The sequence below is a fragment of the Sceloporus occidentalis genome, unplaced genomic scaffold (assembly GCF_023333645.1).
Source record: "Sceloporus occidentalis isolate IW3139 unplaced genomic scaffold, rSceOcc1.0.p SCAF_10, whole genome shotgun sequence".
NCBI lineage: Eukaryota > Metazoa > Chordata > Lepidosauria > Squamata > Phrynosomatidae > Sceloporus > Sceloporus occidentalis.
The window spans coordinates 14138686-14159580 of NW_028316990.1; the positions used below are offsets into that span (position 1 = coordinate 14138686).

Below are 20895 nucleotides of genomic sequence, written 5' to 3' on the forward strand. Positions count from 1 at the left end.
GTAAGAACATTCATTGCCTCTTGGGCAGAAAATCTTAGTTTCACACATTTGTTGGTTGGGTTAAACAGCAATACTGACTGATGAGAGGTTATAGCAGGCAGTGTGCTGAAAATGCTCATGCAGTATACAGTTGCTGTGAAAAAAAACAGATCCCATGTAGTGGTCATTTAGAAGAAAATTGAAAGTAAAATTGCTAATAGAATAGTGTCTTTATACAAATCTATGGTGTGATCCCACCAATGCCAATACCTTTTCATGGTAGTGGTACTGTGTGCTTTTGTGACTCAAAAGCTAAGCTGAGAGCAGCAGTGCTACAGACAGGACCTCACATATGTCAGACTAAATGCATCAAACAGCTACTAGGCAGCAAAAGTGGTGGAGGGTGACACTGGGGGAGGATCTCAAAGAGACAACTTATGTCTCATCACCTTATGAGGAGGCAATCCGAAATGAAACAAGAGACAGTGTGAGAAGATGAGCAGTGGCATCACTATGGTGTCTGTATGTGGAGTGTGTGTGTATGGCCTGCACTGGGTGACACCCCAGAAGGGGGGTCCTCCCACCGCTGCAGAGTGAGGAATGGCAAGTGTGCCCCTCACATCTTTGCCATGGCAGTGGGGGCCGCCTCTGAAACCCTCCCAACCCTGCTGCCATGGCGCTGCTGTCCTCATGAGGAGAACGACATCACAGCAGCGATGGAGAGGGCCGAGCATGACTCTCCTGACCTCACTGCCACAAAGCACTCTCCTCATAAGTAGAGTGCCCCATAGTAGCATCAGCAGCAGACAAAGGTCAGCACACTCTTTTTGACACTGCTCCTCACCCAGGGCTCTGCCCCTGCCCAGAAGTCCCATCCCCTTAAACAAGACACAAAATCCTTCTAGTGATTTGTGATGATACATATCTGGGCATCCTGCATAACATCCTGTTGTGCAATGGGAATTCCCATTGCAAAATTACTCTCATAGTGTTCTGGTGCCAATTCCACAATAGCTCCCATAGCACTCTAATGTCTATGGTGCAATGAGGCCCATGCCGCAAGGGCCACTACATTGGTTCCATCTGTGCAATGTTCCCAGAAATGAAGCTATGTCTCTGCTCCTCTCCTGAGAATACAAACATTTTACCTGTATATGATCATAAGTCAGTTTTGGATGATGTACACACTTAACAGGACACCAGGCTATATTTTGTACTGTTTTTAATTGAAGACAAGGACACGGCTAAGCAGGTAATTGCATTATCAGTGGTGATCAGCTCCTCCTGCAGTGCACAAATTCAGACTGTTGAGAACAGAACCTCACCAAGGAATGACTTTCCCTTCCCAGTTCACAAAAGTACCATTGTCTTTTTCTGCAAGATTAGCAATGGTATTTAGGATCCCTTTCACACTGAACTCTGCTGTAAATGGGGGCTGTCCCTAGAAAGAAAGAATAAGCAAATGACCTTGGGCTTTGCACACTGCAAAAGCAAAACAACAAAATTTCAGGTTACCTTCAAACAAGCATATTTTTTATTTATTGGTTATTTAAATATATATTCAGCCTTTTTCATACGAGCTGAAGGTAGTGTATGTGACTGGAGTCTATGCTTCAGAATTTTGAGCATAATCTTGCTTGCATGGTAAATTAATGTCATGGCAAGTCACATACTCTCAGCCTCAGGGGAAGCCAATGGCAAACCTCCTCTGAAAAAAAACTTTCCAAGAAAACTCCATGATAGGTTTGTCTTAGTGCTGCCATAAGTCAGAAATGCCTTGAAGCACACAACAGCAGCAATAAATAAATACAGTATATCATTTTAAATTATATATTTTAAAAAAACTGAACCCACTCCCCTCACATCCTGTGGGGCTGTGGATTGCAATTTTGCCAGCCCCCATAAGCTGTGTGAGTTCTGAGGTTTTTCCTCTTCAGTGATGGAAGTGACTTCTATCACGAATTACCTACCACTGACTTTCCCATGTCTGTCTGAACCCATCCAGGATGCACCGCAATGCATAGGATATTGTCTTGGGCAAATTCCAAGGACTGGCACTTTGTGAGCATGTTCAGAGCAGCCTAGAAAGGAGACATGTCAGAAGAACAAACATCTCAGTTCCACAATCTGGCACCAAGTCAAAAAGAGATTTCTGCAGGACACAGCAATACTATTTAATGCTCGTCCTATAATGAGGGTATTTACCTATGGGTAAATCTAAATGGGGTGGTTGTAATTCTGACAAAACCTGATAGTATATTGGTGTCCCCACATTTAAAATCTCTATTCACACAATGCCTGCACATATCAGAAGTAATCTGTAACCATTCCCTCTCATATGTGTAATTGTCAGCACTTTTTCCTTAAGGCTTTATCACACGGGAGGCAAGTGTCATTAAATGGGCATTAAATCCCATCAATATCGCTCAATAACAAGTTGATTTTCATACAGTGTCATGCGACATCGCCATTATTCCGTGTATAAAGCTGCAAAATCATGCCATGTTTTATTCATGGGAAAATCCCGTGAATAAAAAGCAGCACAATTTTGCTGTTTTATTTACAGGATAATCGTGATTTTGCCACTTTATTCACAGGATAATGGTCAAGTTCTGTTGGCAAGAAAATCCTATAAGTCCTTTTCTCTTTCCCAAAATAAAATAATAATACAGTCGGCCCTCCTTATCCACAGATTTTTTATCCACGGATTCAAGCATCCATGGCTTGAAAATATTCCAAAAAAGTATCAGTTCCAAAAAGCAAACCTTGATTTTGCCATTTGATATAAGAGTCTTGTTCTGTCGATGCATTACTTTTCTCTCTCTCTCTCTCTCTCTCTCTCTCTCTCTCTCTCACACACACACACACACACACACACACACAGAAGAATTGCCATACTTCTGTTGTGGCTGAATTTTGCTTAGCAAGATAGACAGTTGTCAAGTGTGCAAGTTGTAAAACTGATTTTTAAAAACATATCTAGGAGAAATTAAGTGTAAACTCAAATCTCAATTTTAAATTTGAACACAACCAAGTCTTTCTGCCACTGATAATGCCATACCTTGCTGCAACGATAAGGGATTGCCTTTGGTACAGTGGCATCGGTGATGGAGCCCCCTATACTGGATATGTTGACAATGGCTGCTCTGCTGCAGCTCATGCCTTTGAGGGGACTTTCCTGAGACGCTTTCTTCAGCAAGGGCAGGAATTCCTGGGGAAAAAACCAAGGACAGCTGGACATGTCATGGGAATTGCATTTCTTCCCCAGTTGAAAAGCTGCACTCAGTGGGGACTTGCAGTAGAAACGCAAAATACTGCACCCAGGCTGTCGACTGGGGCTGGTTATAGAAAATATACCGTATATACTCATCTATAAGCGGAAAAAATTATGCCTGAAAATTGGCACCAAAATGACTTATATATGGCTCAATAGGGTAACACTTCTCAGAAATGTCCTAAAAGAAATACCATATTTAAAAATACAATGAAAAAGATAAAAGCACAGCATGTTGCTGTGTGCCTGAAAGTCGTTTCTGACCATTGGCAAACCTATATCACTGGGTTTTCTTGGTTAAATTTGTTCAGAGGGTTTTTTGCCATTGCTTTCCTCTAACAATGAGAGAACGGGACTTGCCCAAAGTCACCTATGGGTTTCTATGTCTGAGTGGGGATTGTAATCCTGGTCTCTGGAGTCCAAGTCCAACACCCAAACCACTACACATGGTGGCTCTCAAAAGCACAGCACATCCTATTAAGTATTCCTTCTGCTACAATGTTAAGAGCAGAAAGACTGCCTAAATCAAAAGGTATTTGCCTGACGATAGACAGAGAACAAAAAGGGGAATAATTGACTCTCATGTGGAAGGAGGTTCCCTCACCTGGGAGCAACCACTGAGAAGGCTCTTCTCTGTGTCCTCACTAAATGTGGTTGCAATTGTGGTGGGACCAAAACTAAGCCCTTTCCCAAGGCTCTCAAAATTTGGGCAGGCTCAGTTAGGAATCAGTCAATCTCACTGGAGTCCATTATTCTTTCTCAATCTAATGTCACAGGGCTGTTGTGAAAATGAAGAGAAGGAGAGAACTTTGGGGCTCAGCAGAACTGATCCCTTCAATAAGAAAGGATCCATATTCCTCAAACCAGATGCTTCTTTTTATCTATAAAATCTGGAAGACCCACTTGAAATCAACGCACAATAAAGTCCAAAAAGACAAGGGGAACAAGCGTGTGAGGAGTAAAGTTATGGTGACAGTTTACAGCTCGTTTTAATGCAGGACTTTAACTGAAACTTAATTTAATATAAACGTAATGATTCCTGTTCCAACATATGCCCAATTGAATTAAATTTTCCAGCTTATTGTTTATATCAATATACTGACTTTTTTAAAACTAAGGCCTGTTACAGACTGCCAAAATAAAGCTGCTTCGGGTCTCTTTGGAGGTATGCTGTTTAAATGATGCGTGCATCCTAAGAATCCGGAAGCTGCACCAAAGCTGCACTCCAGTGCTTAGGAATGGAGTGTGGCTTTGGCGCGACCTCCGGACTCTTAGGACCGATGTATCATGTAAATAGCATACCTCCAAAGAGACCCGAAGCAGCTTTATTTTGGCAGTCTGTAACAGGCCTAACTTTCCTCTCCCTGCTCATCACCAAGAAGCCCTGGTGCTGAGCATTCACCCTTTAAACACTGAGAACTTTGCACATGAGAAGAGACATTTATGAAAAGAGGATGACAAGATAATCTTACCTGGCTCACTATCATGGTCCCAACAACATTGGTCTCATAAATCTTAGACATGTTCTCCATTGTATCCTGAGGGTTTGCGTCTAAAATCCCAGCATTGTTTACCAGCAGATTAAGTCCAGTTCCTTTCAGCTGCTCAGTGACTGTGGCTGCAGCAGCCTTAACACTGGAAAGATCAGTGGTATCTACAAGAGCAAAGATATCTTTTCAGGATTGAAAGCGAGCTAAGATTAAATCTATTATTGCTGTGGTAGTATGTACTCTTTGTTTTTGCAGATGCATTCACATGACACATTATTACGCATACGCATAAAATGCATTGCACACAATATATTTGATGCCCACATGGAGAAGCGACATAATTAATTTCTATAGACTGTATACATTTGAATTTACAGTTAGAGAAGAGAATGCCTTTTGCTTATTTTGAAGATTGCTAAAATATACTGAGTTTCTACCAAGTAATGGAACATATCCTTCTAACTTTTTTCCTTAAGCTTTTCTACTTAATAGATTTTAGTGACTTAAAAACTACCATTTCATGAGTTTACGCATGTGCCAAGAGGCAATTTGGGTCAATAGGCAAGCTCAAGACTGACCAATATACATGAGGCAGGCCTATATCAAATCTGACTGAAGTCTTACTAGAGGAGAGCCTCTCACAAGTGTTCCAGGTTCCCATTAAATTAGAGATTTCACTGGAGTCTGAAACTCTCACAAAAGTCCCTACTCTCCATACCCTCCAACACTTCAAGACAACCAAAGTTATTAATGGGGAAGAACACACCAGCTAAGAGAGGATGCAGCAGTTTGCTTTTGTCTGAGACTACTGGGAAGGACAAGTTCTGTTCCCTCCTCTACCTCCCACTGAGTTAATAGAGTAAAAACTACTTATGTGCTTTAAACTCAGTTTGCAGCAATTGAAGTAAGTATTTAAAAATAAATAAATAAGACTTTGCAAAGAAGGAGCCAAAGCAGTTTTTGGAGCCAACTGATAAGAGAGATCCATCCTCATTAAACGTCAAGAACACTATTTTTTGGTGGGGTTACTAAAAGTCAAGAGATATCCCCTTTTGCGCATGCGTAATGGGGGGGTGATGAATATTAGAACACACCTATGAATCTATAATGACTAATTTAAATGGTCATGAGACGTATGATGAGATATATTATGGGTGGAATTTTTACATAATTAAAAAGGTGGTCTTAAAATTGATCCCATGTCTAGATCTGGCCAATAAAAAAATGAGATAGAAATATTGTAACAGAAAATGTCTTATAAATATTGTGTGAAACCTCAGACGGTGGGCCTCCTTGCCTGAGACACCCCTTCTTGCATGATTGTAATTAATAAATTGGAAATTGCTGCTTCACTTGTTTTGTCCTGTGATTAATCTGATTTGGTACTTTGGTACTTAGAAGAAATCTGTATCTCACAGAATCTCAGCTCTTATTGTTTATTTCTTCTAAAGTGCAATGCAGCTCTTGTTCCCAGCAGTCTGGTGGGGAGTGAGGCAGAGAACACATGCACACAACACATACTCAGTTGGATGATTTTCACTCCCTGGTGCTTGGCAGCCAGATTCTTCAACTCCTGAAACATAGCAAAGCCAGAAGTTTGTCATATATACTATTCAGTTCCTGGGGAGATGGCGTAATTTGAGGAGAGATTAGAAGGCAGCAATGAGTAGGAGTTTAAGCTGCAATTGCTGCATTGTTGTGCATCTACAGAAGCGAGCTGCAGAAAATATCTTGATCTCAAGCTGCTTTGAGTATGGAGCCCTAAAAAGTGTTTAAGATCATGCAAGTAAATTAAAGTGTGGGGAGGGGAAACACCTACCTAATAAGCAACTCTGCCTGTCCCCAGATTCCCAGAGCTCTCTCTCTCTCTTTTCCTTTGCTATTTTTCTTCTTGACCTTTCCCTTTGCTTTCTTGCTAGTCCTTCTCTTGTTACACTGTAGTACTCATTCAGTCTCTCCCTCTGTTACTTGTTCTCTTCTATTCTTATCAGATGGACTTTCCTTCTTCTTTTCTGGCTCAATCTAGGGAATGAGAAACATGCAGAGGTAATTACTATATAGCATGCTTTATAAGCATTAGGCCCGCAACCAGCATTGCTTCTAGGCAATCTCTGTGCTGATAGGGATGCCCTAGCTGGAGGTCCTGCACTGAGCAGGCTGCTGAATGTTGTATGACCTACAGGACCTCTTTCACCTCTGCGATCTAAGATCAAGGGTGTCTGCCAACTAGTGACTAAAGATGATACTGTAGTCCACAGAGATTTTAATTATAAAAATAAAAATAATTAATTAAAAAACAACAATCAAATATCCCTAAGGCACAGACCATTATGCTAAATCCCTATTCCCGGATCTGTCTTTCAACTGACCAGGAGAATCTCTATCTTGTCTCGATTAAGCTTCAGTTTGTTTGCCCTCATCCAGTCCATTTCAGAGGCCAGATACTGGTTTAGGAGAGAAACAGCTTCCTTGGAATTAGGTGGAAAGCAGTGATAGAGCTGAGTATCATCAACATATCAAGGGTTGCCATAATTGTCCACTATTACCAGGGACAAAATGTGGAACAAATTCGAGACCAAACTGTAGGACAACTGCAGGACAAAACTCAGCCCAAAATGTAGGACATTTAAGAAAAATGAAGGACCTTAAATTTCCTACAGTTTGGGCTGAGTTTTGTCCTGCAGTTGTCCTACAGTTTGGTCTCGAATTTGTCCTACATTTTGTCCCTGGTAATATGGACAATTATGGTGACACCTTACTCCAAAACTCTGGACGACCTCTCCCAGATGCTTCACGTAGATGTTAAAAAGTATAGGGGACAGGACTGAGCCCTGAGGTATCCCAAAGGCCAATGACCAAGGAGTTGAAGAGGTATCTCCCAGCACAACCTTCTGAGAGTGCCCCTCCAGGAAAGAGAGAAGCCACTGTAGAACAGTACCTCCATGCCTCATCCCAGAGAGGGGGCTAAGAAGTATACCATGGTCGATGGTATCGAAAGCTGCTGAGAGGAGAACCAACGGAGACACACTCCCCTTGTCCAGTTCCCTGCGTAGGTCATCCACCAAGCGGTTTCTGTCCCATAGCCAGGTCTGAAACCAAACTGACATGGATCTAGATAATCCGTCTCATCCAGGAACCCCTGGAGTTGAGAGGTCACCACATGTTGCAGCACCTTGCCCAAAAATGGAAGGCTGGAGACTGGTCTGTAATTGTCTAGTACAGTAGGATCCAGGGAAGGTTTTTTTGCAACACCGGTCTTACCAAAGCCTCTTGGAACCCTGCCTTGCTGTTTAGTGAATGTTACATCTCTTACAATATTTAATTGAGTTATACCTATAATTCCTGTTGACCAGGGCACAATCTTCTTGCCATGAACAAGAGAGTCCCACACTGAGACACCCTTACCAAAGCTAGCTCCATCCTGGGGCTTACCAGCACACGTGGTCCGTCAGGGTCCCGGCAGGTGGCAAAGATCCATTCTGGCCTATTTTTTCCTTCAGCCAATTGCCTGACCAGTTCCAAACCAATGCCCCGATTGGACCCAGTCACCAGGACACTGCGAGCATTCAGCACTTCCATCTCTCTTGCCAGGGTGAGTTCAACTAACAAAACGTTATGCCAGCCCAGCTCTAATTCAGTCTACTGTCAATCTCCTCCCATAAGGGTTACATAAGCTTCTTGGCTCCTCCTGTGCTATCTCATATTTTGCATTTTGGAACTCTACCATTTCTGTATCAAAAAGCTGTGTCCTTTGTACTGTAATAAAATACAGTGAATGTAGAATTCAAAGATATAGCTGTGTTAGTCTGTAGAATCAGTATGTAGAGAGATCTTGTAGCACCTTTGAGATTAACTAAAAGAAAGAAGAGGCAGCATGAGCTTTCATAGACTAAAGTCTACTTCCTCAGATGCATTTGGCGTATATATATATATATATATATATATTGGAGTTTATTATTATTATTATTATTATTATCATCATTTATTTATAGAGCGCTGTAAAGTTTGCACAGTGCTGTTTGCATAGTAACTGTTAAAAAAAAGAATAAAAACCTGCCAGGCATCGTATGGTCTAAAATAACAACATTACATAATTAAAATATCTCTAAAATAATACTAATTAGTACACAATAAAAACAAAGTTATCAGCAGATTAACTGAGTATACTACTCAGATGCATTTGGAGAATAATATATTGAAAGTAGTTTATAGATGGCATTTGAAACCTGTCACATACTAACAGAAATTTATCCCCTACTTGCTGGAATTCAGGGTGCAGAGTTAAAGGAACAGTTATGACCTATAAAGCCCTATACAGCTTTTTCTTGTTTCCTTTCACATCATTTCCAACTTATGGTGAAACTAAGGCAACCCTGTCATGGGGTTTTCATGGCAAGGTTTGTTCAGAGCTGGTTTGCCTTTCCCTTCCTCTGAGGCTGAGAGAGTGTGATCAGGTCACTAAGTGGGTTTCCAAGCTGAGTAGGGATTCCAACCCTGTTCTACATAGTCATCATCTAATGTTCAAACCACAACACCGTACTGGCTGTGATGCACAGTTTATATCAGACTATCTGAAAGACTGTCTCCAAGCCTACAAGCGAGGGTTTCTCTTCAATCCCTAAAACATCACAGGTACAAGATCCTTATTTATTATTATTTATTATTACTTGGTAAGACTGGTTATCACTTGTTCTGGTGCTCAAGGTATAAGAAGTTTTAATGTCTTTTGAGATGTTCTAAGTTAATGTTTTTTTCAGTGGATTGTTGTTTATTGCTTTTTAAACTGTTGCAGCTGGCCAACTTTTGGATCAATGCTTTTTGAAGAATATAGCTGGACCGTTGAGTTGAACAACAGTAGGAGTGAATCAGTTAACTAATCTGAGCAGTGCTTTTGAGATCTGATGTCTCCCAGTGTCCTGTGATTTATCGCTATGGTTTTCTGTATTGTACTATTCTCTGTCATAATGTCTTATCTGGAAAACTTTTTTTGTGTGTGGTAGTTCTTCTTTATGACCACACCAGCAAGAATTTGGGGAAGGATGGCAGGGATTGCCAGAGGGAAGAAAACAGGTCACTGAAGTTCTCCTTATCTGTATCCAGCTAAGTCCAGCCAATAGATTTCCAGCATAAATCTCCTCCCCAGAAGGTTGCATAAAGTGCTAAACAACTGTATCAGCTCCGATAAAGTTGTTTAGCAGGAGTTCAGCTACAACATGAAATCAATAAGGGCAAGTAGGATTTGCTGAAAGTGCTTTTCAGGCCAACAAGAGTCTGGAGAAAGTTGGTTCTTGTGTGGTTGGAGAGTAGGGTTGCCAGATCTCAGGGCCTGGCCTTGTTTCTCAGAGCCTGACCTCTCTTTCCAAGGCAAGAATGGACGAATATGAATAATATTTTCCTCATTTGTGACATATCAGCTGACAGCCTGTTAGGGACATACACACACTTCAGTTTCTCTTAAATGTACTTTTTGCTTTTGGGATACTGTAAGGGTTGCTATTCTCTTCCTTGCTGTAGAAGGGGCTGTCCCCAGCCACTTGCTGATTCCTGAACTGATTCCTGAAACCAGCGCAAACATAGTGGGAACTACGTTTTTTCAGAACCGATTTCAGGAATTGGTTCAGGAAATGGATTTCCCGGTAAGTGAGAATGGGCCCAGGAATCTCCTACACACAGGAGAGGTAGACAGAAGAGAAAGCTGTAAGATTTTCAGAAAATAAATATGTATTTATTGATGAGAAAGTAATCAAAACAACACTACATAAATGTGAGTTGGGCTTTTGCACCGCCAACGGGAACGTGGTTCCTTCTCCAGTGGAGGCAAGCAAAGTTGAGTGTCTCACCAAGGAACGGATTTCCCCTCCCAATTCACAAAAGAGCCATTGTCTTTCTCTGAGAGGCGGGCAAGGGTATTCAGGATGTCTCGCACACTCACGTTCGCTGGCAGCGTAGCCTGGTTTAGCAAAGAGGAGATAAAAAGAAAGTGAGAGAGAAGAAGAAGAAGAAGAAGAATCAGGAAATTACAAAGTGTCTAGTTTGGCATCTGTTATGCAAAAACTGGTGTCAAACAGGAGTGGAAATCATGAAGCCCTCCAGATATTATTGGAACACAATTCCTACCATCCCTCATCATACAGAGTTGCAGTCCAACAACATCTGGAGGTTGGCAGGATTCCTAACGCTAGGGTAAACTGTTATTAAATACATGATTAATTTCGTCATCATTATCCTGATCAACCTGCCTTTTCTCTAGAACAGGAACCGAAGGCAGTTTGTAAACATTAGGACAAGTTAGATTTACAGTATGTGGAAGAATAAGTCCTGCTGGGGGAAAAATTCAGCTGGGCATCTGCCTCACAGACATCACTGTCTCACTAATAGGTATAATGCATTCTGTCTATATGATCAGGTTTGGGGGATCCAGCTAGAATTTAGTATTTAAGTTTAGCATTGTACAATTTAATACCGAAAATGGGCTGAAGGCTATGGTGGATAGTTAGGTGTCTGAAATAAATTTTCTTATTGATAAATAAAATCCCAAAATATCTTCATGCATTCTAAACTTTACTTTGATGCAAGCCAAAGGAGTGAAATAAATTTCACGGCTTCTCTGTGGTTTTGCAATTCCATTGTGACTCACTAACCTGTGCAGTTCCCATGTCAGTCTGCACCCATCCTGGATGCACAGCAATGCACAGGATCTCATCTGCTGCATATCCCAGCGACTGGCACTTTGTGAGCATGTTCAGAGCAGCCTAGGAACAAGACAGACCAGAAGCAAGGAGATGTATGATGCATTTCAGTTCCATAACATGACAGTGGTCAGAGGTAGGCCTGTGTAAAGAACGTTGGGGAACATCTTTGCTATTAGTGCTTTTACATTCTGACATTCTGCTTTTGGATTGTGGGATAGGTGTGGGCCAAAAAATCCTGGGAAGGAAGAGACTGTGGACAGCTAAACCTATTTCCAAATCAGCGCTGCAGATTGAACTCTTAAATCTGTATTGTGAACATGGAACAGAAGCGAGATTTCATTCTTTGCCTGAAGTGGCATGGATCTACTCCTGTCTGCTCTAACATTCATCCATACAGAAGTATTTTCACCATTTTAAAAGCAGTAGCAGTGTATGTATCTGATTCCATCTTGGAAACACTGCAGATGGAAGCCAAGATTTTTCTTATTGACCCAAGAACCTGCATATAGACATTTATATAGCCAATTCTGCCAACATACAGACATATCTTGTGAGTGTTTACAGTTATGCATACTGCCTACAGAACATACGTAAACCAGTCAATATATCCATATCCTTATTTGAGACCTTTACCTCAAAATGTCATTGAGACACCGACTTATGCCTGCCTGATACCTGGATCCAGTCCCATGCACCTACCAGCTAAATGCGACTGGAATCAATAAATAGTTGTAGCCATAGTTTTTTGTGGGTTTTTTGGGCTATGTGGCCATGTTCTAGAAGAATTTCTTCTTGACATTTTCCCAGCATCTGTGTCTGGCATCTCCAGAGAAATTACTCGCCCCTGGACATGAAATGGACTTAGAATTTTTCCCAACAACTTTCCCCCAAGAATCTAGGGTGCAAATAATTGAAAGTCAAATCCTTACTGAAAGACAGCCCTTTCACCTTATCATCAGTGGGATCTCAATACCTTGCTGCAACGGTAAGATATAGCATGCGCATTACTATTCCACAATAAGACGGTGGTGATGGAGCCACCTTCACTGGACATGTTGACAATGGCAGCTTTGCTGCAGCTCATCCCTTTCTGGGGGCTTTCTTGAGCTGCCTTCTTCAGCAAGGGCAGAAATGCCTGGAGAAAGAGAAGGAATCAAGGAGAGCCAAACACTCTGTGAAGACAATTGGACATCACTTCTTCTCCTCTGCAAATGTTATTAGGGTGAGGCAAATAGGGAAAAACGAGGAGCCAGATGCACACTATAGTGTCTCTAGAACTCTACAGATGGAAACTGCTTGCAGTCATGGTTCAACAGGTGTCACCTGCTACTACCTCACTTCCACAACCTGTTGAACGTATGTCTCTAATCTGTCATACCCTCCAACTGTTCCTCTTTGACAGGACCAATTAATCCTCTCCCATCCCATTTTTTCAGTTGGTTTTAAAATGTCCCAATTTCTGTTCTATCCCTCCAGTTTTCCCCTTTCTCCTCACTTACTTAATTGCTGTAAACTGAGTTGAAAGTGTAAAAGCAGTCTGCACTCCATTAGGAATGGGGAGAAGAGAACAAGGAGTGAAGTCCTGTCCTTCTCAGTAGGCTCAAACAAAAAGAAAGTGCAGCAGGCTAACTAGCTCATGTCTTCTTTCTCCTTTTGCCATCTTAACTTTTGCCATTTTGGCCACACTCTGATGCTGATCGACCAGACTTGTCCCAGTTTTCATCTGTCAAATGTTGGGAGGTAAGTTCTAGTCCAGGAACAAGGCAAGCCTACCTAAACACCCACCCCCAGGTAGGAAAAAAACCCTTCATAACCCATGCATTTTCTGAAAAGAAAGGGCTCAGCAAGATGACATGTTTCTCTGCAAGAGTGGATCTTACCTGGCATGCCACGAAAGGCCCAATCACATTGGTTTTGTACACTTCAGCCATGCCTTCTGGTGTCTCTGAATCCAGAGAGTTTGGGTTTGCAATGGCAGCATTGTTTATCAACAGGTTCAGTCCAGTTCCTTTCAGCCGCTCACTGACTCTGGCAGCAGCATTTTTAATACTGGATGGATCAGAAGTGTCTGCAGCAACAAAGAGAAGACTGTAAAGGTGATGAACATTATTGATTAATCATTAACCACTTCTCTCCTAGGAAAGACCCCACTGGCCATTCAGCAGTCCTGATGCAACCCTCTGTAACTCACACTTTTATTGATCGAACTGTGGATCAGTTTCCATGGTATTTTTAAGTAGACAAAAGATTGCATACAGTAAAAAAAATCTCTGGAGAAGAACATGTTTGCCAATGCAAATACCATACAGTATCATTCTAAGGTTTCTCCTGCACTGGGAACGCAGAGTGGCACATGTTTTTGCTCTAGTACAAATATGTGAACTTTTCTTTACTATATTCCAAGGATTGTCAGATTGGAAGAGGAAACCTGGGGGTCTTTTATTAGCCTACAGTTTGTGAAGAGGATTGCATAGCAATTGAGGTTGAGCAGAATAATGTTGGTTCAGGATGATTGATGCTGTCATTCTGGATTTCAAGATGCCAGGAAGTAGACTCTGTGACTAGAGATTCAAATATGGCAATAGATGGCTTATTGCTGGTGGTAGACTTTTGTTGATGGGTGAATGAGCAATAGGATAGCAGCAAGGATGGCTCACTTTTATCTCCATGCTTCCTAAAGAATGTGCTTAATCCACAATGGGAGTGTATATCACACGGAGCTTTTTGGAGATTTTCTGGCTCAGTTCTGACATGACTGCACTTCCAATGATGCTCATTCACATCGTAACGTGAATGTGTTATCAGACGCCATTCCTTTCTATGGGAGCATTGCGAATTTGTTTGGTGTAGAAAACCACTCCGATGTCACCCCCCTTGGCCCCCTGTGTCCTGCTCCATCATCCCCCTCCTCCTCCTTCATGCCATTTTGCCCCCTCTGCCACCCTGCAACCCATCCCATCATTCCCATCATCCCCTGCCTTCTCCTGCATCCCGATCCTGGCCCCAGTGACCCCTAGCAAGCTGTCCCATCATCCCCTGCCTTCCCCTGCATCCTGATCCTGGCCCCAGCGACCCCCCGCGGGCTATCCCTTCATCCTCTGCCTTCTCCTGCATCCCGATCCTGGCCCCAGTGACCCCTAGCAAGCTGTCCCATCATCCCCTGCCTTCTCCTGCATCCTGATCCTGGCCCCAGCGACCCCCAGCGGGCTATCCCTTCATCCTCTGCCTTCTCCTGCATCTCGATCCTGGCCCCAGCGACCCCCAGCGGGCTATCCCTTCATCCTCTGCCTTCTCCTGCATCCCGATCCTGGCCCCAGTGACCCCTAGCAAGCTGTCCCATCATCCCCTGCCTTCTCCTGCATCCTGATCCTGGCCCCAGCGACCCCCAGCGGGCTATCCCTTCATCCTCTGCCTTCTCCTGCATCTCGATCCTGGCCCCAGGGACCCCCAGCGAGCTATCCCATCATCCCCTGCCTTCTCCTGCATCCCGATCCTGGCCCCAGCAACCCCCAGAGACCTATCCCATCATCCCCTGACTGCTTCTTCACCCCAATGAAGGATGACAGCTAAAGAGGGGGCAGGGAAGGAGGACAGCGTCCAGAGCCCCACTGAGCATGTGCAAAGGTGCCGATTTGAATCGTTGAACCCTCCGGTGTGGTAATACAATGTGCACTCACTCCGCTTTGCTTGAATCCGCATCACGTGACTTGCTTGGAATAGAACTGACTTCGCTTCCCCCTCAATTCGGAAGGGCAACAGAAAGGCAACCAGATGTGGTAAAGCATCACGTTTTAACCTTAATTCGCATTGCTAGACAGGAGTGACTCTGGATCTGGTGTGAAAAAACATCACACTTTGCATTGCTAGAACAGGAGTGACTGCGAATCTGACCTGAAAACCCCCCATGTGTGGTAAGGTCCTACGATAACAATAGAAACAAGTTAATATTTGGAACAGAATGGAGACATTCTGTACTGAAATTGAATCTCTTTCACACTACAAAGGTGTAGCACTTGAGACTGAAAGGATTATGCACAATTAAAGACCTGAAACTAAGAGGCCCTGGAGATATGTTTTTGCTCTCTCAGGATGGCACTATATGGCAGAGATAGTCAATTAATTGGGTTGGAGTCCTTTTGGAGCTCACAGGGAATACAAAAAATGCTCGTTGCACAAATCAAGAAGTTGACAGAAGTTGAGTTGGATAACAGCAACAAAACCCAGCTCCCTATACAGATATATGGCTTGTTTTAAAGTGAAAGGACTGCTTTTAAAGAGAAAACCCATTTTTTACCATTATCATGGTGGTAAACTTGATGGCAAAGGACTTTGGGGTCCTTTGGAAACCTGCGACAAGGAATGGGGCATACACCCAAACTGTGGGCTGCTCCTCTGCTCTAGAAAGATCATTGTGGAAAGGAAAATGCTGTATTGTTACAAGTGTGGAATCTCAGCTCTTTCAGGACCTATGCACTGAGTCTGATCATCAACCTCTTTACTAGCAGCCACTCTGACTGGCAGCAATAGCCTTTCAGGGTTTCAAGAAGGATTATGTCCTAGTTCTATCTAGAGATCTCCTGTTTTATCTGATGGTATTCTACTGATCCTATTTAGCTTCTGAAATCAGGAAATATGATGGAGTTCAGGATGGTATGGTGGTATTTATCCATGTACAAAGAGGGAATTATTAGGGAATAGAGTTACCAAGCACATACCCAACTGGATGATCTCCACTTCAGGGTGCTTCGCAGCCAAATTCCTCAAGTTCTAAAAGACACACAAAACAAACATGGGCAAAGAGTCCAAAAATCCTAGAGATGGAATTTATATCAAATGGGACAAGAAGGAGTCAGGGTCCAGCTGCTTTAATCTTCTGCATGTGTTACATTATTGTGGCTCAGCAAAAGTGTTGCATTATTTGTTGCATAACTGTGGCTCAGCAAAAGTATTCTCCTGGAAATATTTGAGCAGAAGCCCTTCTCTGAGTGTGGTATATTCTTAGCCAAGAGTTCATGCAACAAAATTTCAATTTTAAAGACTGTGGGGAAAATTCTGGGAATTCCTGCACACCTGACCATATATCCTGCAAGAAATCACCAGTGTTATTCTTTAGGATATGTTTTCACAACCAGTTAAAAACAAATTATTTGTCTCTTTGAGAAACTGCAAAGGCTCATGTTTCTTCCCCCACTACCATAAATTTTATTAAGAGCAGACAATGCAACCCTCAGCACTTTAACTAGAAGAAAGTCCTACTGAGCCCCATGGGGTTTAATCCTTAGGGATATTTACCTATGCAAAATATTTCAGGAAAAAAAAAATCAGTTTCCTAAACTCAGGAAGAAAAGTTGCTTCTCCCTTTAAAAGTTTTGCAAGCGATCACTACCACTCTCAACATATAATCTGCTTGACACTTTGGATTCCCTTGTTTGGGCACCCAGCCTCACATAGAGGTGATGCCACACCAAGGCTTACCTGGGCACCTGGTCCTTCTGGGTCCCGGCAGGTGGCAAAAATCTTTTCTGGATGGTTGTTCTTCTCAAGCAGCTGCCTGACCATCTCCAAACCAATGCCCCGATTGGATCCAGTCACCAAGACACTGCGTGCTTTCAACACGGCCATTGCTCCAGCCTGCCTGTCTCTACCTAGCTAGCAAGAATCTGTGCCAACCAAAGTCCCCAGCTCCTCCACCCAGATTTATATAATCGGCCTGGATCGTGTTTCAATTTAGAAAGTCTATCTCTGGCAATAGACCAAAAACTCATAGGTGGCAAAGTGCAAATTGCCTTTGTTATAGATAAGCTCAGGTTCAATGTTTGATGTGGGAGTGCCACAGAGCTCAGTGGTGAGGTACATCTTTTGCATCTAAAAGGTGCCAGGTTCAGTCTACAACACTACCAAACACTACAGGCTCTAATGCTACAAAATGGAACTGGGAAAGAGTGCTGCCAGGAACAGTAGTGAGCTGCTGCTGTTGCTGCTATCAGTGCCAACAATGCTGAGCTGGGTGGACCAAGGGTTGTTTCAGTGTTGTTGTTTGCCTCCAAATCATGTTTTACTTATGGCAACCATAAGTGACCCTGGGGATGTGACATCCTGTCTTCCACTGTTCTGCTTAGTTCCTATAAACCCATACCTGTGAACTCCTTAATAGACTCCATCCATCTTGCATGCAGCCTTCCTCCCTTTGTACTTCCCTCTACCTTTCCTAGCATTATTGTTTTTTCCAATGAGTCATGTGGCCAAAGTATGACAGCCTCAGTTTTGTTAACTTGGCTTCCATGGGGATTTCTAGCTTGATCTGCTCTAGGAGCCATTTGTTTGTCTCTTTGGCAAACAAAGAGAATCCTCAGCACTTTTCTCCAGCCCCACATCTCAAATGAATGGATTTCCTTCCTATTGTCTTTCTTAACTGTCCAGCTCTCATATCCATACATGGTAATAGGAAATACAGTGGCTTGTATGACTCTAACTTTTGTGCTCAGTTGTGTATCTTTGCATTTTAGGATCTTTTCTAATTCTTTCATTGCCACCTTCCCCATTCTTCTTCTTCTTCTGTGATCCCTGTTCCTATCAGTGTTTGATCTCAGGTATGAGAACTCTGTTATTATTTCTGTTTCCTCATTGTGTAGGTTGAATTTCTGTGGATACTTTATGGTCATTGTTTTTGTTTTCTTTATGTTCAACAGTAAGTCTGTTGAACTTCTTTCCTTGATGCGTGGAACTTTTAGGACAACTTTTATTGTTGTTAAATATACAGACAGAGAGAGAGAGTTAAAGTGCAGTTGTGTTTGCAGTATTCAACTACTGTTTGCCCCATAGACACTAGAAGCAAGAGCACATGCATTCCAGCTGTGGGCAGAGTTCAGGGCCCAGGGGTTAATCTGGTCCAAGGAAAGCCGCTCGGGAAGGGCTTGATAATTCTTAGCTGTTTGGACATTTTGCCACTAAGCATGTAAAGCACAAGTCAGGTCAGTTTGGTGCATATTTACATATGAATTTTCTTGCCCAACCTTGCTTAACAGCTTCCCCTCCCAAAGAAAGTACAGACCTTGCCCTCTGAGTATCACATTGGTAACTAAATCCAGGCAAAAATCCAGCTAAAATCCACCTTCAACTGGCCTGTTTTCACTTTCGGGAACTTCCCGTCTTTGCAAATTGGCCCGCTGAGGGTGGATTTTAACTGCCCAGCTTTACGGACATCCATCCATATGTGTATTGAATGCCCTAAAATTAATCATTTTTGGCAAGAAGTCATTTATCAAATTGCTTTAATTACAAACCAAAAAATTAACTTTTGTCCAAGTTTATTGCTTAATTCAATTTATAGAAAAAGCAATAAATCTTTAAAACATAGAAACCTTTTCTCATGTCAGCAGCTCGAATTGAGGTGGCCTCTTCCTGGAAACCAGGCCTCGTGTCCATAGAAAACTGGTGGAAAGGAGTGTGGGACCGGAGTTTGGGACCAATGGATAATGGAGAAACTATCAGATAAAGTGAATTTTAATTTAAGACAACAAAATCAAGAATCTGTTTATGAAAAATGGCTTCCCTTTATTGACTTTGTCAATACAAAGCTTCCAGCCATTCAACCTCCAATTCACCAGAGGTCACTATGGTCTGATTTATTTCAAACTATATAAACTGTACAAGACTGAATATAAGAGATGTCTGTGAAAGCTTGAAAGTAGGCTTTTTGCCTTCTTTTTATTGTAATCCCTTTTGTATAATAAAAAAATCAGGCAATATCCCTGGAACGGGAACAAACTATTCACAGGATATGAATAGCCACCTCAATACTGTGATTGAAGAGTGATTGGCAGGATGTGAAAGATAATCGCTGGATGAGAAGAGGAAGGAAGAGAACCAGTAACAGAGGGAGAGACTGAATGAGTACTACAGAGTATCAAGAGAAGGACTAGAAAGAAAAGGGAAAGGTCAAGAAGTAAAATAGCAATGGAAAAGAGAAAGAACACTGGGAGTTGGGAGACTAGGCAGAGTTATTTAGTGCCTGTTACATCTTTTAAAATATTTAATTGAGACATTGATGTCATGCCCAGTCAGGAGGAGGATTCAGAGGACGACGAGGAGGACTTGGCCCCTCAGGTGCCGGGGTAAGGCCCCAGCTCTGCTCTCCCAGCTCCTGGAGATTTGGCTCAGCCAGGCCCTAGCCCTGTTGTATCACCTCCAGTGGACCTTGTGGCTCAGCAACCCAGTCTTTCCCTAACAGAGGTTCCAGACCTGGGAGACATAGAGGAGAAAGATACTTAGGTACCTTCAGCCAAAGAAGGACTGAAAGGGTGTGCCTTCGGTGTTCCCAAAGGTTAGCTGAGAAATGCTCTTTAATCACCCAGCAGCTGTGATAAGGAGCTGGCCTGATATAAACCCCTGGCAGACGCCAAGCCTCTTTGTCAGAATCTATCTGCATCCCTTTGGTGAAAGCTGCTCTCTCTGACTCCCTTGGACTTTGTTGCCAGACTCCTTACTTCCTAGATAGATCTAGACCTTTTGACCTTGGACCAGACTCATTGACCTACTGAACTGCCCTCTGCAACTCTGGACTCTGGACTGGCTTTTGGTTTTGCTCTATCGAACACTGGACTGATATTGTGCTTTCGGAACTGTTTCTTTGCTGCTGTAAAGCCTTGCTTTTGTTGACCTTTGCCTGGCACACTCTTATCAGATGATTATCAATTCATTCCTAGCGAAACTGCAGGATTTTTACACTTTCGCCTGAGAGCACATGGGGGGGGGTGCGGGGGAAAGAAAGGCATAACCCTGGCTAATTTGTGTTTTTTAAATTAATTAATTTAAATTAATTGTTTTTATTTTAATATTTTAAATCTCTGGACCACAGCATCGTGTTTACTCACTAGTTGGCAGACACACTTGATCTTAGATCACAGAGGCGGAAGAGACCCTGGCCCTATTCACGCTACGTTATACACCGGTTTGGAAACTGGTTATAAACCGGTTTAAAAGGGGTTGTTCATACTTGTAGCTGTTTTCCCAACCTTAATTTCAGGGGTGGGGGGAGTGTAAATATCTCAGAAAACTACTGTACCCAGAATTATATAGCACTGAGCCAGAGCAATTAAAGCGGTCTCAAACTGGATATTTCTGCAGTGTATTTTGGACCATTTTCTCTTTTCTCTCCCTCACCTCTCCCTTTCCACTGCATTTCTGGCACTTCCTTCCCCAGATGAAGAATACGTGTCTGATTTGGGAACTTGCAGAAAATTGTGTAACTTTTCGGTTAGTTTAAAAATTGTGTTCCTAAAGCATGGACCCTAGGAGGCCAGTTTAAGAAATTTCTATGCTTTTCAGAACTATGAAGAATGGAATTGAATCACAGGCCTTGTGCCCACTATGGTTTAAACCGGATCGTAATTTGAAATGGTCTGGTTTAAACCACCATGGTTACCACTTAATTTGAATCGCTGAAGTGATTCGGAAAGTG

The 20895-nt window shown here is 42.5% G+C and overlaps 2 protein-coding genes across 3 annotated transcripts; both read right to left on the reverse strand.

Annotated features, from left to right (window-relative positions):
* Nucleotides 1–1198: 1198 nt before the first annotated feature.
* Nucleotides 1199–8356, reverse strand: LOC149305933 (uncharacterized). Of its 2 annotated transcripts, XM_089539703.1 has the most exons (6): nt 8176–8356; nt 6265–6316; nt 4726–4907; nt 3041–3190; nt 1950–2060; nt 1199–1420 (listed from the first exon to the last, which is right to left on the reverse strand). In XM_089539703.1, exons 1-6 carry the CDS (start codon nt 8320–8322, stop codon nt 1301–1303), a joined length of 762 nt encoding a protein of 253 aa, XP_089395829.1. In that variant the 5' UTR covers nt 8323–8356; the 3' UTR covers nt 1199–1300. The 2 variants fall into 2 exon arrangements, with proteins under 2 accessions (XP_089395829.1, XP_089395830.1); XM_089539704.1 differs by lacking the exon at nt 3041–3190.
* Nucleotides 8357–10446: 2090 nt separating this feature from the next.
* Nucleotides 10447–17061, reverse strand: LOC149305934 (uncharacterized). Its single transcript, XM_089539700.1, has 6 exons — nt 16911–17061; nt 16151–16202; nt 13316–13503; nt 12409–12570; nt 11385–11495; nt 10447–10693 (listed from the first exon to the last, which is right to left on the reverse strand). Exons 1-6 carry the CDS (start codon nt 17055–17057, stop codon nt 10580–10582), a joined length of 774 nt encoding a protein of 257 aa, XP_089395826.1. The 5' UTR covers nt 17058–17061; the 3' UTR covers nt 10447–10579.
* Between the last annotated feature and the right edge of the window lie 3834 nt (nt 17062–20895).

Excerpts from the sequence above, each read along its gene's own strand:
- LOC149305934 (XM_089539700.1), bottom strand. The coding sequence starts at position 17,057 with ATGGCCGTGTTGAAAGCACGCAGTGTCTTGGTGACTGGATCCAATCGG. Across the intron at positions 16,203-16,910 it reads CAGAAGGACCAGGTGCCCAG|AACTTGAGGAATTTGGCTGC; the intron begins GTAAGCCTTGGT and ends TGTGTCTTTTAG. Across the intron at positions 11,496-12,408 it reads TATCTTACCGTTGCAGCAAG|GCTGCTCTGAACATGCTCAC; the intron begins GTATTGAGATCC and ends TCTTGTTCCTAG.
- LOC149305933 (XM_089539703.1), bottom strand. The coding sequence starts at position 8,322 with ATGGAAGTGCTGAATGCTCGCAGTGTCCTGGTGACTGGGTCCAATCGG. Across the intron at positions 3,191-4,725 it reads GGACCATGATAGTGAGCCAG|GAATTCCTGCCCTTGCTGAA; the intron begins GTAAGATTATCT and ends TTTTTTCCCCAG. Across the intron at positions 1,421-1,949 it reads CAGACATGGGAAAGTCAGTG|GGACAGCCCCCATTTACAGC; the intron begins GTAGGTAATTCG and ends CTTTCTTTCTAG.